The sequence below is a fragment of the Dreissena polymorpha genome, unplaced genomic scaffold (assembly GCF_020536995.1).
Source record: "Dreissena polymorpha isolate Duluth1 unplaced genomic scaffold, UMN_Dpol_1.0 chrUn101, whole genome shotgun sequence".
In the NCBI taxonomy this organism is placed as follows: Eukaryota; Metazoa; Mollusca; class Bivalvia; order Myida; family Dreissenidae; genus Dreissena; species Dreissena polymorpha.
In genome coordinates, this window is record NW_026273415.1 from 39,164 (window position 1) to 57,798 (window position 18,635).

Consider the following 18,635-nt stretch of genomic DNA (forward strand, 5'->3'; position numbering starts at 1 on the left):
TGCGTGCAACTATGTTTATTCAATAGCATGCCTTACAGTCTCACGACGACTAGCGATGTTATTGCTTATTCCATGTCTGTTATTTTCATGTAACGTGAAAAAATAAAGATTTTGTGTGTTTGTGTGTGTGGTTAACTGAATCCCTTTTTAAGCATGCAATACATGTACTGTGAATACGATGGACACCAAAGATAAGCGAGCATACTTTTCGCTTTTTTTGTCGTTTCTTTGCTATTGCTACGCCGCTGTTTAAAGCGTTATTGATTATCGCCCTTCTCGCTTGACAGCGTCCGATATAAATATAAACAAACACTGCGACACTTGATAGCACGGGGGATGTTTACTTTCGTTTCAGAAGACTTGCCGTTGATTTGTGATACATACAAATAGTTCCTGGGATATTTATGAACTATCAATGATTTACACGTGAGTCGAGAAACTTTTGACTGTCTAAGTACGTTTACATTTTATAAAAGAAGTTTTGAATTTTATCTTAAGTGGATAGCTATTATCTATGATCAATTCGCGAATTTGTGATATATGAACATATTGCCTGGTTTATTCAAGAACTATCAATGATTTACACGTGAGAAGAATAACTTTTGACTGTTTACTAACGTTACGTTTACGTTTTATAAAAGTAGTTTTGAATTTATCTTAAGTGGATAGCTATTATCTATGATAAATTCGCGTGAAAAAGCCGGTTGCAAAATCGCTCAACAAAAACGTTAATTTCTCCTTTAAAGCTTACTTGAAAACCATTTGAATATTCAGATGTAACAAATGTTGTTTCTTGATTTCACACCTTTGTTTTTTTCACATGTGTTGCGGTTGCTGATTTTGGTGGTTTTCATGGCAATTGAGAACATGTGTTATAGAGCTCTGTGTGAATCTTAAACTCTCTCGAGATAAACACGTATGGTTGTGCTTAAACACTTGTGTATCGTGTTGCCAAATGTTGTAGCTTGTATGGTGCAGTAAAGCCACGTTTGATGTAATCTAATGACTCTTCTATTTTCAATAGTTTTACCAGCGTGATGTTTGGCATATACAATAGATTGTGTATATTTGAATGTCATATTGCTTAAAAAAAATAAAATCTCTTATCTCTAAACATTGTAACGTTCTGACTAACGGGCTTAAAAAGTCGTATCAAAGCACTCATAGCACCAACTCGACTTACTAAATAAAATTTACGAGCAGAAGAATGAAGCGTAAACCAAGTGATGTAGCGTGCCAAACAAGTTGACATGTTACATGTCACGGTTTTCAGAATGAAATGCTATTTTCAACGCCGCAATGGAATTGCGCATGCTGTACCCCCTTTCTTTCATTGAAAGACATTATAATGACACCACATGAGTGGATAAAAAGATAAGTAAAAGTGATGTGACAGGAGTGGACGTATCGATGAGATTGAGTGATATAACGGGACTAGGTTTAAGGATAAGTTTAAGGATGAGTTAGTATGCTATAACAGGAGTGGACGCACTGGTGAGATTAAGTGATATAACGGGACTAGTGTTGAGGATGCGTTAGGATTACATAACGTGACCAGATTTAAGGATGAGTTGAGATGATTTAGCATGATTGGATTGAAGGATGGTTTAGAATTATACTGAGTTTAGTAGGTTAGTTGTTTGGGAGGGAGACAAACTAAGAAAGTGAACTTACCCACAAACACGGCGAAAAACCAATCTCACTACCATGTTTAACACCTCCTTACCGTCTGTGTACCCTTGCTACGCGTCTGTTTGGCGTTATCGATTGATTCCATTGCACGCTACACCGCTCAAGTAGTGTACGATCTAAATACAGTATAAGCAAACACTGTAACACAGGTTAAAATCGGTGATTCAAACTTTCGTTTAAGAAGATTCGCTGAAAGAGTGTGATTACCTGGTTTATTTATAAATCAGCGGATAACATGTAAGTGTGGAAATCTTTTACGGTTAAGTGCGTTATCAATATACCTTTAACGGATTAATAAATGACATAATGAAGTATCGTATAATATAATCAGGTTTCACAATAGTGTCCCAAACCCAAAGCAAAAGAAAAACAGAACAAGAAACAACCGCAGAGAATACCAATAGGAATTACCATTGTAAAACGCATCTGAATACCTACTATATATTTGCTTTTTTAAACTGTTGTTTCGTGAAGCCACGCCTTTTCGGGAAATCTTCCTACCCTAGTACTGGTCTAGGACGCGTTTATTAAAATTGTATTGACGTGGGAATTGAACATATCGTATTATTTTCATTCAGTTCAAATAAATATTGTCTGAAATGACCATTTAATTAGTTTAAGTGATACATTATATGAATAACGTTTGGTATACACCTATTTATTTCATATTGCTCGCAGTATGTATAACAAAATCATGTACTTTTTAAAGTGCATTTCAAAATTTGAATTTTATTTTACATTAATTGAATTAAGACAATATTACCGCTTTGGTGAACTCGAGAAATATTCACAAATATGTAGTTCAATACCTGGATATAAACTTGCTAGAATAAAAAGTAGTATATCAATAAACATAACAAATACAATTGGAATATCAACACACGGTTTTTTCTAAAGACTAACATTTATTACAAGATTGATACATTTAGAAATACAACAGAAATATTTCAATACATTTTTTTAAACCTATTCATTTAAGCTCGATTGCATAAAAAGCCTTAGGCTTATATTAAACTATATTATAATTTTTTGTATTCAAAGGTTTCTTTGCGATTGGTTATTTTACTTGTTTTTCGTAATAGTAAAATTGAACTAAATTTATAAACATATCCGAAGAGGCCGATGTAGAGAAACCATTTAATGCAGGATAAAGTGGTGTAATATGGCATACTTATGTAAATGTGTATGTTATGTCGTTGTTTGTTAAATCGATGTATATGTTTAGAATACAGCCCGAACATGCTTCCTTTAAACAACATACTACCATGCTTATATGATGATATTTGATAGTACGAAACAAATTAGGATAAATGTATGCTACATTTTAAAAGCCAATTTCTATGTTTCTACATTGTTATTAGAATATCATCCAGTAATCGGATTGAAGAAACCTCTAAGATAAAAACATATTGTATTATATCTTAAAATAGATTGGTTAAATGCTTAGAAAACGTTCCAGAATTATCTTGCTTGTATGCTTTTTGAAATATTGTTTTCAAAGCGATCTTCTCCAAATGTTGAAAACATACAACTCAACTTTTGTTAAAATTTTGTATTCTAGTCTACACTGTTCGTCAACACTTGTATTGTATATATGTCCTCGTGGGCTTAAATGCCTTATTGGATTGAAATAAACTGTCTGTCTGTCTGTCTGTCTATTAAACGCCCTCGAGTCCGTTTCCTTGGTGTCTATGGGGGAGTCTATGGGGGAGATCTAAAGAACGCTCCCACAGTGGAGATCGAACCCGTGACCTCCCGATCGCTAGGCGGACACCATACCCACTACGCCACGGCGACCTTGAAATCACCAGTTTGCATCTCTTTAAGCACTTACTCTGTCACGAGATTTATTTTTTGTAAGAATAAGAGTCTCTGCACACCCGTTGAGAATTCAAACTGGCAGATATGACCAACACAATATTCCACGCAATGAACGATATTGTTTATGTTGTAATGACACTGATTTAGAAGACGAATACCATTTTATATGTATATGCCGATGTTACATCGATTTAAGAAAAAAATATAAGGAATACATATTATATTAATCCATCTGTGTATAAATTTCACAAATTATTAGTTTCTTGCGATAGATTAATAATTTCCAATGTATGCAAATATATAAAAGAAGCTCTAGTTGTAAGAAATACAAATCGTAAACAATACTGTTGAATAGCTTTCACCACCCCTCGTTAGAACTTATGTGTTCTTACCATATATTTTGTTTATTTGTATTGATTTTATGTTATATAATGTTATGTTATTATTCGCATTCACTTGACAGAATATGAGGTGTATTTTTAGTATTAAGACGATGTACTATTGTATAAGTCTGAATAAACTATGTCTGTCTGTCTGTCTGTCTGATAAAGATATATACTCATGCTAAATTTACTCAACATAATACGCAAACAAGTATTGAATTGGTTTGTATTATCAGATGACTTTGTTTGAGGAAAAAGTACTTTGTATTACTCTGCACGCGGGTTTAAAAGAAACTACGTATTTTCATGTTTGCTGCAAGCACATCCGTGTGTATTAGTTGTCGGGTTTAATTATTTACGAGATTAATACAAGTTTATCCACTCAGTTCATGACCCGAATAATATTTTCGTCAAACGCGTAATGAAAGATACTAAGCTCTGTTATCTAAAGGTACGGATATTGACCCATTGTACTTTTTATCTAGGATTTCGGAGTTACAGTTAAAACTGCCCAAGCGACACTTCATAAGAATGTTTGAATAAAGGATCGACAAACAAAGAAAACGCCGGAAAAGTAAAGAAGACGCATTAAGAAATCTTCTGCCATTGGTAACGAGTGGATGATAACACCTGATAATTTGAATGCTAACTTTAACTGTGTCTTCCGGCCATATCATCCGCGAACAACTTTCAACAGCATCTAATCTCTCTGTGCCATGATAGAGAAAAAAATTTGAGCGTCTTCTTAGATAAAGCATTAAACCAGATGTAGGTTGTAACAATATCAACCTTTTAGTTCGATTGTGATTTTCGTTGTGATGATTTACTGACCTTGCATGCAATCGTTAATGACTTTTTTTATTGAAGCCAACCGTTCAGGTAGGAATACGTATTTAAGCCTATATCCATATTTAATTTCTCTTTTAATACTTTAGATGGCGTCTTATTACGCATTTGTCTTCAGTTTATCATCAGTTCAGCATCATCAGCAGCAGCACCAGATTTTCCATTGTGCTATTAGCGTAAACACTTTACACTAATATAACTTTTAACTTGGATGTAATTATCTTAACTGATTAAATTATATACCTTACTTGTTAGGTATATTTTTACAGAAAGGGAGGAATAGAAGCATTTTCTTTACCGGTGTTAACATTTTAATTTTATTCTGCACACATATCATTTACATTGTCTTCAATATCCAAAGTATGCTATAGTATTAAGTGTTTGATATGAAATGTTAGTATATATTGTTGCTTCTGACACATGCGCCGATCCACCGAATCAGATTTGTTGCAAGTAAAATGTTGCATATAAAATATATTTTATGACAAAAAATATGTAAACAACATTATATGTTAAAAATATCAAATTATCATACAAATGCAATGTGTGTTTATTAGAATATAGTTAAGAGCCCATATATATAAACCTCTGCGCAGTGATATGTTTTTCTTTCACCCTTTTTATGCTTCTTACAATATGAGCCTAGCTCAGTTAGAACGGTGCTTTATGCATATGCGTAAATCTCTTCATTGACAAAGCCAGTCTAATAGGCGGAACGTTGCGTCCCTTATAAGCCTGTGCAGACTGCATATACTAATCTGGGACGGCACTTTAAGCTCATACATTAAACCCCGTTTTTACAGAGCGCCGCTTGTATGAAATTGCAGATTGAGTTACCATGGCGACTGTGGCTGGTACCTATCTCCACGTGTCTGACATCGTAGTCATCATCGTTTACTTCCTGCTCGTGCTATTCGTTGGATTATGGGTAAGTGACGTCATAGTTAGACCGTTAAGGGTATGGGTAAGTGACGTAATAGGTACGCCGTCAATGCTGCTCTCTGAATAAGCAGATTTGTTTTGTATAAATCCATCTTGCGGATGATTCCGGCGATAGTCGATGTATAACGATTGCCATTGCTGTTGCTATTCAATAAAATATGTCCAATCCTCTGAAATAAAACGATCGTGTGATTTCAAATCCATAGGCACATTTTCGTTGTTTACTAATTTAGATTATGATAATTTGCCTTGCAGGGATGTATCAAAAATACGACTTTGTATGTTTCTAATCACACTGTAAATGTATTGGGGTTTTTTTAAATTAGCAAAGCCGAGAAATAAGATGACTTATAGGGGGAATATACAGATTTAAATAATTTTTTATTTAAGACACGCATTTTTCCGAATTGTTATTGGTTTGACGTTATCGAAGAGAAACCACGGGGTATGCAATATTTTTTCTATGTCATTCAGGAAACAGTTGTATATTTTAGAGTTCACGAAAGAACAGGGGTAGCGCTGGCGGGTATTTCCTTGCCGGACGAAATATGAACTGGATTCCGGTCAGTATGTTGAATGATTTCTGATTGAGTGATTTGCTTACGTCCTTTACTATTCACGACGCGTTTACAAAACTTCTTTCACATATTTAAGTGTATATTTTGTAACAGTATCAAATAGATTTGGAATTGAGTGTTTAAGTTTGCGTTTTATTGCAGTTGATGTGTGGTTTATACATAACATACAACGTCAACTTCAACTAAAGCATTATTTAAGTTTGATAGTACCATTGACAAAGAACCTTGTATTGAGATGTATTGTATTGTCTAACTGTAGAATGTTTATACTTATTTGACATAACTTCAAATGCGTTAATATATTCAACTGTTGTAGGTGACTCCATCTTTTACATCGCTTCAAATTAATTCATATTGGCATATTGGGTGTTTCGCATTTTACAGGTCGGAGCTTCGTTGTTTGCTAGCAACATCGGAAGCCTCCACTTCGTCGGCATGGTCGGTTCTGGGGCAGCCGCCGGCATCGCCATATACCTCTATGAGCTGAACGTAAGTCGCAATAAAGCTGTATAAAATGAACGTAAGTCGACATATACCTGTATGAGATGTAGGTTAGTCGCTATTTTCCTATAGAACTGAACGTTAGTACGCCATATACCTGTATAAGCAGAACGTATGTCGCCATACACTTGTATGAATTTACAGATTGTCGACAAATACCTGTATGAGTTGAACGGTTGTCTCCAAATATCTGTTTGAGTAGAACGTATATCGCCATATACTTGTATGGGCTTAACGTAAGGAGCAATTTGCCTGTATGAGTTAAAAGTAAGTAGCAATATACCTGTATGAGATGAACGTAAGTCGCCATATAACTGTACGAGTTGAACGTATGTCGTCACATACCTTTATGAGTTTACAAATAGTCGCCATATCCCTATATGACTTGAACGTTAGTCGCCAAATAACTGTATGAACTGAACGTAAGTACCCCATATATCATTATGAATTCGACGTAAGTCGCCATAAACCTGTATGAGTTGAACATAAGTCGTCATATACATGTATGAGCTGAACGTAAGTCGCCATATACCTGTATGAGTTGATCGTATGTCGTCATATACCTGTATGAGTTTAACAATCGTCGTCGTATCCCTGGATGACATGAACGTTAGTTGTCATATAACTGTATGAACTGAAAGTAGGTACACCATATAGCAGTATGAACTAGAGGTACGTTGCCATATACCTGTATTAGCTGAACGTAAGTCGCTATATACGTGTATGAGTTGAACGAATGTCGTCATATACCTGTATAAGTTTAACAATCGTCGTCATATCCCTGCATGAGTAGAACGTTAGTCGTCATATAACTGTATGAACTAAACGTAAGTACACCATATAACAGTATGAACTGAACGCAGGTCGCCATATACATGTATGAGTTAAAGGTATTTCGCCATAAACCTGTATGAGTTTAACATTTAGCGCCATATGCATTTATGAATGTAACGTATGTCGCCATATACCTGTGTGTGCTGAAAGTTAGTGACCATATACCAGTATCAGTTCAACGTATGAAGCCTTATACCTATATAAATTGAACGCTTGTGGACATATACAAGTTTGAGTTGAACGTATGTCGCCATATACCTGTATGAGTTGCACGTATTTCGCAATATACCTGTACGAGTTGAACTTATGTCGCCATACACCTGTATGAGTTGAACGAATGTCGCCATATACATGTACAAGTTGATCGTATGTCGCCATGTAAAAGTATGAGTTGAACGTATGTCGCCATATACATATCTAAGCTGAACTTATGTCACCATATGCATGAATGGGTTTACAGTATGTCAACATATTCATGTTTGAGCTAAACGTAAGTATGAGTTAAACGTAAGTCGCCATATATTTGTATCAGCTGAACGTAAGTCACCATTTATCTGTTTGCACGTATGTCGCTATAAACCTGTATGTGTTGAACATAAGTCAACATATACCTATATGAGTTGAAAGTAATTTGCCATATACATGTTTGATGTTAAAGTAAGTTGCCATAAAACTGTATGAGTTAAATGTAAGTCGCCATATATAAGTATGAGATGAACGCTAGTTCCTGTAAGCCTGAATGAGCTGAAAATAAGTATTCATATACCTGTATGAGTTAAAAGTAAGTCGCAATATACCTGTATGAGCTGAAAATAAGTCGTCATATATCTGTATGAGTTGAAAGTAATTCGCCATATACATGTTTGATTTTAAAGTAAGTTGCCATATACCCGTATGAGTTGAAGGTGAGTCGCCATATACCTGTATGAGTTGAAAGTGATTCGCCATATACATGTTTGATTTGAATTAAAGTCGCCATATACCTGTATGAGCTAAACGTAAGTCGCCAAATACCTGTATGAGCTGAAAGTAAGTTGCCATATACCTGTATGAGCTGAACGTAAGTCGCCAATTACCTGTATGAGCTGAAAGTAAGTAACCATGTCCCTGTATGAGCTGAACGTAAGTCGCAAATTACCTGTATGAGCTGAAAGTAAGTATCCATATCCCTGTATGAGCTGAACGTACGTCGCAAAATACCTGTATGAGCTGAAAGTAAGTCGCCATATATCGGTATGAGTTGAAAGTTAGTCGCAATTTACCTATGTGAGCTGAACGTAAGTACGCCATATCCCTTTATGAGCTGAACGTAAGTACATCGACATATACATGTGTAAGGTGAACGTAAGTCGCCATATTCCTGTTAGTACGAATTTACAAACAGTGATAATAGGGTGATAAGATGGAATGAACAAACCGCGCTCTCGATCAAATTGTGATCGTGGGTTTCTTAGAATGACTAATTGAGTCTATTTCTGGGAAAACTGGGCTTACTGCAGGTGCATAAAGTTTCGTCACATATTAATGAGGACCGAAACTTTCCGTTAATTAGTATGGTATTTTTCATCTTAACGAAGTCTCTTGTGAACAAAAATCCAGTTTAACCGGAAAGTGTCGTTCCTGATAAGATTGTGTAGATTGTACATGCTTAAATGGGACAAAAATTGACGCACATTCATTTAGCCGGCGAGGCTTACATTGTAATGCGTGAATAACCCTTGTCGTTAGAGAGTGTAAAGACGCCGAGTGTCTAAATAGCGTAAAACTTAATACCTAGTTATTTTGTATATATTTGTTCAGCTCATATGTACATGTCGACGATACTTGCTTACAAGCTTTTAGACCATTTATGTGATGATTATATTTACCTGCATATTTATTTATGTTCATGTACGTGTTGATGTTATTATCCAGCAAATTACCTCGCACGCGTTAATAAAGAAGTTGCCTTCATATTTCTTTATGGCAATGAACAGGTTGATTAAGATTGCCAATATATATTTCTTTAAAGCGATGGACGAGTTGATAAAAGTTAACAACATATATCGTGGTTATATACAATGTTGGCCGACATATTTCTCCCTGACCACATACGTTGAGATACTATTTTCTTAAGATCACGTACGAGTTCATAAAAGGTAAGTGTATATTTTCAGACTATGCACGTATAAATGACAGTTGCAATCATATATTAAAGGCATATACGTGCTGATGACTTTTACCTACATAGTTTTTTAAATTTCGGCCAAGTACGTCATAACTGCCGACATGTTTGTTTCAGGCCATGTACGTTTTGATGATACTTGCCTACATATTTCTTCCTGTATACATCGCATCTGGGGTGAGTGGAGAAGTTACTAGAATCAAATTATTTCGTTAAATATGTTCATCATATGGTGTCGAATTAAGCCAACTGTTTTCTGGCAAAAGATTTAATAAACAATAACATACTTTTTGTGTATTTTGTTATTTAAATATCAAAAATTATTTGCTTACAGCAGTGAAACAATCTTGATGTAGACCCCTTATTCTATGTAAATACAGAGGCGTTCCAAATGATTGATGTCGTCTGCTTGTTCAGGTGTTCACGATGCCGGAGTACCTGAAGTTGCGATTCGGCGGGAACCGGATACAGATCTATTTGGCCGTGCTGGCGCTTCTAGTCTACATCTTCACCAAGATCTCAGTGAGTAGCTGCTTTGTGGTTTAAACATGATTGCATTTAGCTTCTGCTTGTTTTAACACCCTAAACACCGTTTCCACTATTACTATCTTTCGGAGGAGATTTTCAGACGCTCTAAGAGTGGGCTGTACCCGTTGTATCTTCTTAGGATCACATTCTTTGCGAATAAGATATCATTTGTACAGTGGCAGTGAGATAACATCCGAAATATTGTTTGTTTTCTACACGTTCGTATCTGAAGATATACCATAGACGTGCACAGTCGAAAGTGTTAACGTGCGAGCGTGAGCTCTTTACTTTCGCATGTACAGCTCTTCACAAGCGCACATGCAACTTTAACTATGCGCTTGTCACCAAATTGTCCAAACTGAAATTGCTTTCGTAAATAGTGGCCGGAGATCGTAAACTTTTATTAAACTTATAGTTAAACTGCATCGCGTACCAAAAAATACAAGACCGCGACGTTAATTAAACATGTTTAAATTGCCTCTACTACTGCACAACTAGTTCCGGACGTTACTTTCAGGCAGATTTATACGCAGGGGCCATTTTCATCGAGCAGTCTCTCAACTGGAATATTTATCTGTCCATCCTAGTACTTCTTGCCGTGGCTGCGGTGTTCACAATAGCGGGTACGTATAGGCCAGGTTCTGTCCATCCTAGTACTTCTTGCCGTGGCTGCAGTGTTCACAATAGCGGGTACGTATAGGCCAGGTTCTGTCCATCCTAGTACTTCTTGCCGTCGCTGCAGTGTTCACAATAGCGGGTACGTATAGGCCAGGTTCTGTCCATCCTAGTACTTCTTGCCGTGGCTGCAGTGTTCACAATAGCGGGTACGTATAGGCCAGGTTCTGTCCATCCTAGTACTTCTTGCCGTGGCTACAGTGTTCACAATAGCGGGTACGTATAGGCGAGGTTCTGTCCATCCTAGTACTTCTTGCCGTAGCTGCAGTGTTCACAATAGCGGGTACGTATAGGCCAGGTTCTGTCCATCCTAGTACTTCTTGCCGTCGCTGCAGTGTTCACAATAGCGGGTACGTATAGGCCAGGTTCTGTCCATCCTAGTACTTCTTGCCGTCGCTGCATGGTTGACAATAGCGGGTACGTATGGGCCAGGTTCTGGGAAAACGGGGCTTTATGCATTTGCGTTAAGTTTCGTCCTTGATTAGCCTTTGAAATACGACACTTGCCGCTTTTATTGAATGTTTAGTTTACATGAAGTCCCTTCTTTACGATACTCCAGTTTATGCGGAAAGTGTCGTGCCTGATTGGCCTCTCCGAATTGCACAGGCTTACCTGGGACAGCACTATACGCACATGCACGAAGCCTAGTTTTACCGTTTCTTAGCAACCGCCGTTTTAACCATGTTAACTATGTTCAAGGTAAAACGAAACTATCTTAGTTACCCATAATTTGCATTGTCAGCTGTCTCCACACTAACATGTAAAACTCATAGCGCCATATAATCATCCCAATTACCGTTCCTGGAATAATTTCAGAAGTTTAGTTCACACTTTACATTATGCATATACGGTCAGCGCCCAGCTTTTGTTTTCATTACAGGAGTTATATTTGTATTGCATGGTTTACATGCTCATAACATGAATGGGGATTCCATTTCAGGAGGTAGGTTTTCATTTCATGAATTAGGTTTTCATTTCATTAATTAGGTGTTCACTGTTGAAGCAAGGTTTTTATTGCGGGAATTAGGGGTTCATTGCACAAATGAAGTTGTCATTACATGAATTAAGAGTTCACTGCTAAAAGAAGGTTTTTATCACAGGAATAGAGGTCAGAAGAGGTAGGTTACTATTGCTTGAGTTACTTGTTCATTGTAGGCGGCCTGACAGCGGTCATCTGGACTGACTTCATCCAGACCATCATTATGTTGATAGGAGCACTCGTCTTGGCAGTCATGGGTACGTATAGTATCCCGAGAATGTCAACGTACCAACATTGCAGAATGTGTACATATCTGTTTCCACATTCACCATGTTACAAACATTAACATCGCTTAAAGCCTGCCCTTGTCCGGACTTGTTTCATGCTCGCAACTTCTAAACGCATGAAAGTGTTTTTTAAATATTGTAATACTTTTTGTGACCAGAAAATGAAAGGTGTACCCACCCAATGTGTGTATGTCCAAGGTTAAGGTTACACATTAATATTGAATTGTTTAATTGTATAAATCGGCCGAGGTCTGTAGAAAGTGGGTTAATGCACGGGCGTTAAGTATCGTCCCAGATTAGTCTGTGCAGTCCTCACAGGCTAATCAGGGACGACACTTCCCGCATTAACTAGATTTTTGTCCACAACGGTCTTCCTTTAAACGAAAAATAAAATGAACACGTAAATTAAACCACCTTTTCACAGAACGCGGCCTATTTGTATTAGTATACCTTACGATAATACTCTGTTTAGCTTTCTCGTTTGTCAAATGTCAACGTTATAAAGCATGCTGAAATATCAATGAATACAATTTCAGTTTCGTCTTTATTATAATGGCCATTTGGTGTGCCGTTCTAAGATAAACATCTCACGTTCAATGGTTATAATATATGTTTCCGACTGACTTCAGCGTTCATAGAGGTGGGCGGTTTCGCCGGGATCAAGGCCAAGTACCCGGATGCGGTCTCCAACCACACGCGCCACAGCGAAGCGAACAGCACGTGCGGGCGGCCACGGGGGGACTACATGCACCTCTTCCGGGACCCTGGTGATTAGTGTTATTAACAAATATATACGACGTTAGGTAAATAAGTGTCTGATACCACGTAAGATCTAAGGCATGCATTGCATTTGTGTTTATTTAATGGTTTACTCTTTTGTAAGTATACCAAACTAAAGAGCAGTGTTACACTGTTACAATGAAACAATATGCAACACTTTTCAATTGCGACTTATATCTTAAAGGGGCCTTTTCACGTTTTGGTAAATTAACAAAATAAAAAAAGTTGTTTCAAATGTTCGTTTTAGTTATGATATTTGTAAGGAAATAGTAATAATGAACATTTACCATGCTCTAAAATATCCATTATATGCATCGATTTGAAAACCTGAAAATTATAAAGCGTTGCAACGCGAAACAATTCAATAATTTGGAAAGTTCTGTTGTTGTTATATTTTGTGAAATAACGAGGATCGCTTATATGAAGTAAAAACTACATCTTCTCATAGCATGAGCACGGGTTGCCGAGTGGCCTAAGCGGAATAATTTTTACTACAGGACTCCAGGGGTCAGTGGTTCGAGCCTTGTTGAGGGTTACTTTTTTCTTTTTTTAATTGTATTCTTGTTTTTTCAATGGAGGTTTTTAGGTCCAATGTTTAAATTTTTCAATATAAAGCATTTAATGAAAAACTTGAATAAATGCCAAAATCTGTGAAAAGGCCCCTTTAAATAGGTATATATTTCCAGTTTATGTTTCCTTATTCAAAACCTCAACCAAGTCTTGTAGAAAATGAAATGCTTAATTAAAGCCCCGTTGATAGCCGGTTCTCGTAGTTTGTCATATGTAGGACCGTGGTCTCAATGTTGTATTCTGATCTAGGACTCAGAGTTCCCCTGGTTCGAATCCCGCTTAGACCACGGAATTTTTGTCAGCAAAACAATAGTCCCACGCTTGCTCCTCTCCACCCAGGATATAAAAGGGTACATGATAGGGAAATTACGCAAATTTGTCGTGGTTGCATTCTGTGCAGAATGTTCTCGGACGATTTATATTCACGTGAAGGTCCGCTGAAGACGACTTCTATCACATCAGACTAAACACGACATGCCTTACTTACCCTTACCTTCACCTGTCTTTTTTTCAGTTACCGGTGACATACCCTGGCCAGGCCTAATCGGTATAACAATCAACTCCATATGGTACTGGTGTTCGGACCAGGTAAGTGACAATTACAACATCAACGGAACATTTGAACATTTGCGTAAATGATAGATGTTGAAAAGTAATTCAATGAATGCCCACACTGGTATTTATATATCCGCTAAAACTCAGATATTCGCTCGAATAGTGAATGACTTAAGTTCACCCGTCTTTTTCAGACTTCACAACAAATGTTCTGGTGAATTGTTGTTAAAAATTCGCATTAAACCCGTTGGGCCAATGCAGTGTGAATTTGACATTTCTAATTTTATTAGAATGTATTATTTTATTTTTACGAAAGGCGTACTTTGTTATATCCCTTACACCTCCAAAAAATAGGGACATATATATAAATTTTCTTGGTTCTAGGAAAGCAACCAAGCAACCCGAAATCTGTAAAATGTGACATGTCATTCTTTCCAGTCATACTTTTGACATGAAAGCAATAAAAGCAGATTTTGATATGATTTAATTCACATTCTACTCTTTACTGATATAAACTATTAAGCAGCAATATTCTGTTTCATAATGATTATTTACCAATTTCTAGACATATGACCAATTTAGTTCATAAGTAATATTTTTACCATAACATTTTCTCAAACAAACTTGTACTGTACCCATTAAATATATTCAATATGAAAAAAGAATGATCAAAATACGGATTGTTGTAAAAATAATTCTTAGATTCCAGATTATCAAAAGAGTATTTGTAAGATTGCTTAAATAATCGGAAATGGGGCTATAGGTTTACTTAAGTACAGAACATACGTAACTCGCAAATAGATGCATTATTTTTTTAACTACAGAAAATCAAAACTCGCATGTAGATAAAAAAAAATTAATTAGGAACTTGAAACACGTGCCAAAACTGTTCGTATGATATGTCATTTGGTACAAACAACTCGCATTGTGGAACATATTCTACCTCATTTGCCTACCACCCAGGTGATAGTGCAGCGCGCCCTTGCGGGGAAGACGTACGACCACGCAAAGGCGGGCACGATCCTGTGCGCGTACATCAAGATACTTCCGCTCTTTATGCTCGTTCTTCCGGGCATGATTGCGCGCATCCTGTTTCCAGGCAAGTGTCGTAACAAGAAGGGCCGGTCCGCATTCATTAGTCAGTTGTAAAACAGAAGACTAAACATGATTTATCCCACTTTTACAGCGAAATCGGTTGATTAAAGCCACGTTGATTAAATTTCTGCTATAAACCACGGCAGGTGTTAGGCTACGTTGTAAACAAATGAAGTTCTTTGTATATAACAACTAAATGTTATATCGATGTTATCAAACGTTTAAATTTGCAATTCAATATGAATATAATTGTTATTAATAACGCACGACTCTTTGTCAAAGAACGATATTCTGATTAAAAAAAATGATTAATTGACCAGCGGTTAATTTTGGAACGCGGAGTAATACACTGACCTTGGTTACACTACAGTCATTATTAAAGTACGACAAACACTCATGAAAACTAATTTTGTTTAAATAAAAAGGTTTACTGAATTAAAAGTGGGATAAATAGAATATTAGAATAGTGTTGATTATAGATCAGGTTCATCATGCTCGGCACGAACGCGAAAAAGCACTCGCCAAGGCTCGAGCTTTTTTTAAGCCTCGCATGATAGACCTGATCTATAATCAACACTAACCTATTATTCTCTGTTTATATAAGTGAGCTTGTTATGCACTGTAAATATAATTTAAACCGAATTTTACCCAGTCTCATAACCGCGTTCTTATATTTTTTTAAGTTGAAAACGTTTAAGTCAACAAATACCGATCATGTCATTAATAGAAAACGTGTGTAAATTGTTTATAAGAGAATTACATTTGTAATGTAATATTGAATCACAACCCATTTGTAACGTTTCCTTCAATGCCATAAAAGTCGACATATCCCTATCGTTCCTCTTAGATAATACAAATTTTAATAAAGTACTTGAGTTTCTCCCAACTCGATTGTTATTGAATTGCGTGTGAGTTTGGTTGCTTGACATGCAATGTTTAGTTGGTCTTTGATATTTCAGAGACTGTGGGATGTACAGACCCGGAAATATGTAAAGAAGTGTGCGGCAGTCCTGGGGGCTGTTCAAACGTAGCATACCCCACCCTTGTAGTTAACCTACTTCCTCCAGGTAGGCAGTTTCAATGTGACACCTTCCAAATAATAAACACCCTCCGTTAAAAAAGAGATTCTAGTGTAACGCATCCTACACTCAGTAACGTCATGCGCCTAATACGCTGTTCTATCGTGACGTTTCCCACCCTCGATATAAATACTTTATTGGAATGCACTTCTACTGTGACGTATCCCATCCACAATATTAAGTTCGTTGTACATGACAGTCCGTTCAATTGTGGCATATCCAAAACTAATTATTATTCTTTTGACTTCAGTATCGTTTTTCTAAAGTTGCGTATCACTCCATCGATATAGACGATTAAGCCATTTAATTTAGGTGAGCTTAATACGTAATCATTGTTAAAACGTCTTTAAACGACAGTTCGAATAAAGGAATATCTCAGTATTTCATAAATTGAATGTACATTTTTTACGTGTTTACATTATTATTTCTAGATTTGTTGTGAACAAACAAACGTTGTGTAAATTACCAAAGTGTTAAATATCTGAATTTAGGGAGTGTCAGTGCCAAGTGTATAGCACTATATAAAGAGGCTGTATTCCAAATTCCTGCTCTCTCTCTCTCACCACTCTACCGGTATTGGAAATCTATTACATTCTTTCTTGGAAAACAAGGCTAAATGCATGTGCTTAAAGCGTCGTCCCATATTAGCGCTCGATTGGTCAATGTCGGCTCGGGTACTACTTTCATGAACCCCGAGTACTATTTAGTATACTTACATATACACCGGGTACAGACAGTATACTTAAACGTACCCGGTCGATATTAGACTGTACCCGAGTTGTAGTCCCGCCCAAAATCCGATGTCGTAAAACGCGCTACCGATTACTGTAAAACGATATCACGCCGGGTATGCGAATACTTCGTTGACGGATGGCACTTCACTAACAATAAACAACAAACGCCACGCGCGAGAGGTAAGTTCCTCTGTTTTATTTAAAGTTATAACCTAAATATTAGTTTTTAAGACAAGACACATGGTCGAGTTGATAAATGGTGTATCCTTTTGTATTGGGAATACACAATTTCACGGAAGAATGGTACAGTTTTGCCCCCAAAATTGAAAATTCGATCGGAAAACAGCATAAACTGGATGAACAGTAAACATTTTAACAAAATTAAACTTCTTAGAATAATTGCAAGAAATTGTTTGCTATTCCAGCATGTAGAGTAATCACTGTGCTTCAAATACTGAATTTTTGATAGTATTCAATGAAATATAAACAAAGATAGTGCATGTTATAATAGGTGGCATACATAAAGTTGCAGCCTTGCAGGCACTTTGTTTACCGATAAATGGCACTTCAGATTACGGAGACTTTCAACAAAGCGGGCACTCTAATAACTGAGTTTTATCTTCTACCTTAAATGCATTTATTTATATTATCGCTTTTCATACGAAACATTTTGAAAATATATTTTTCAAAAATCACATTACTATTAATTTATACTATGTTTATTATAATTTCAATTTTCAAATAAGATAATATTTATTATTAAATAAATGTGTACATAATGAACTTGTTTTTTATTGGTAACTTGAGATTCAGAGAAATGAAAATACAACGGATAATGCGGATCAACACAATCGTTTTTAATTTTACTTATAGCAGGGCTCTTGATAACGGTAGAGAAGGGGTCTTTATGAGGCAAATACACATTTGTTCTTCATAAAATCCTATGTCGGTTGTGCTTATTTGAATCGCATCACCAAGACGATACTTATGCGTAGCAACAAAATTAAAAAGAGAATGGTAAAACTCCCTTAATTTTGAGCCCTGCTTATAGGAAGCATTTCCCTTTACGCAACGCTAACGTTTGCTCGAAGTGCGATTCACCTGACCCTAAATCACTGTATTGGTTGAGTTTAAAAAAACACGCTAACGTTTGCTCGAAGTGCGATTCACCTGACCCTAAATCACTGTATTGGTTGAGATTAAAAAAAACACGGGTAAAATTAAATTGTAAAAACAACTGATTCTGGAAAAAAGAAATGCGTACATAAAATGTTTAAATGTCATAGTATGGAGTAAGTACTTAGTATACCCCCACAAACGAAGTTTAGGGTGCTATATAGGATAAGAACATGCTTCGGTAATTCGTTTTTTATTTGCGTACTAAGTACATACATTTTTATTTATTGCCTGCTTACTTTAACAGTATTCCACAGAGAATTCTGCATTTTTGATTTACAAAAAAACGAGTGTGTTATATCTGGAATAAAGTGTCTAGATGTCGGGAAACGAAGTGCCATTGTTTTTAAGATGATCGGTAAACGAGGTGCAGATGAAAAATGTGCATGCGACTCTTAAAACATTTGAATTTACTC

General features: G+C 36.4%; 1 protein-coding gene across 9 annotated transcripts in view; it reads left to right on the plus strand.

Moving 5' to 3' along the window:
• Positions 1-283: 283 nt before the first annotated feature.
• Positions 284-18,635, plus strand: part of LOC127864079 (sodium/glucose cotransporter 4-like) — a 30,008-nt gene continuing 11,656 nt past the window's right edge. For 2 of the 9 annotated variants that reach the window (XM_052403779.1, XM_052403771.1), the window contains exons 1-13: positions 290-426; positions 4,382-4,775; positions 5,570-5,670; positions 6,179-6,247; positions 6,647-6,751; positions 9,879-9,938; positions 10,179-10,283; positions 10,807-10,912; positions 12,120-12,200; positions 12,860-12,997; positions 14,095-14,168; positions 15,099-15,234; positions 16,190-16,297. In XM_052403779.1, coding sequence (XP_052259739.1) covers positions 5,581-5,670; positions 6,179-6,247; positions 6,647-6,751; positions 9,879-9,938; positions 10,179-10,283; positions 10,807-10,912; positions 12,120-12,200; positions 12,860-12,997; positions 14,095-14,168; positions 15,099-15,234; positions 16,190-16,297 — 1,072 coding nt within the window. In that variant the 5' untranslated portion in view covers positions 290-426; positions 4,382-4,775; positions 5,570-5,580. Of the gene's footprint in view, positions 455-1,442; positions 1,930-4,381; positions 4,776-5,569; positions 5,671-6,178; positions 6,248-6,646; positions 6,752-9,878; positions 9,939-10,178; positions 10,284-10,806; positions 10,913-12,119; positions 12,201-12,859; positions 12,998-14,094; positions 14,169-15,098; positions 15,235-16,189; positions 16,298-18,635 lie in introns of those variants that run through there. The other 7 variants (XM_052403774.1, XM_052403776.1, XM_052403773.1 and 4 more) reach the window with 7 other exon arrangements.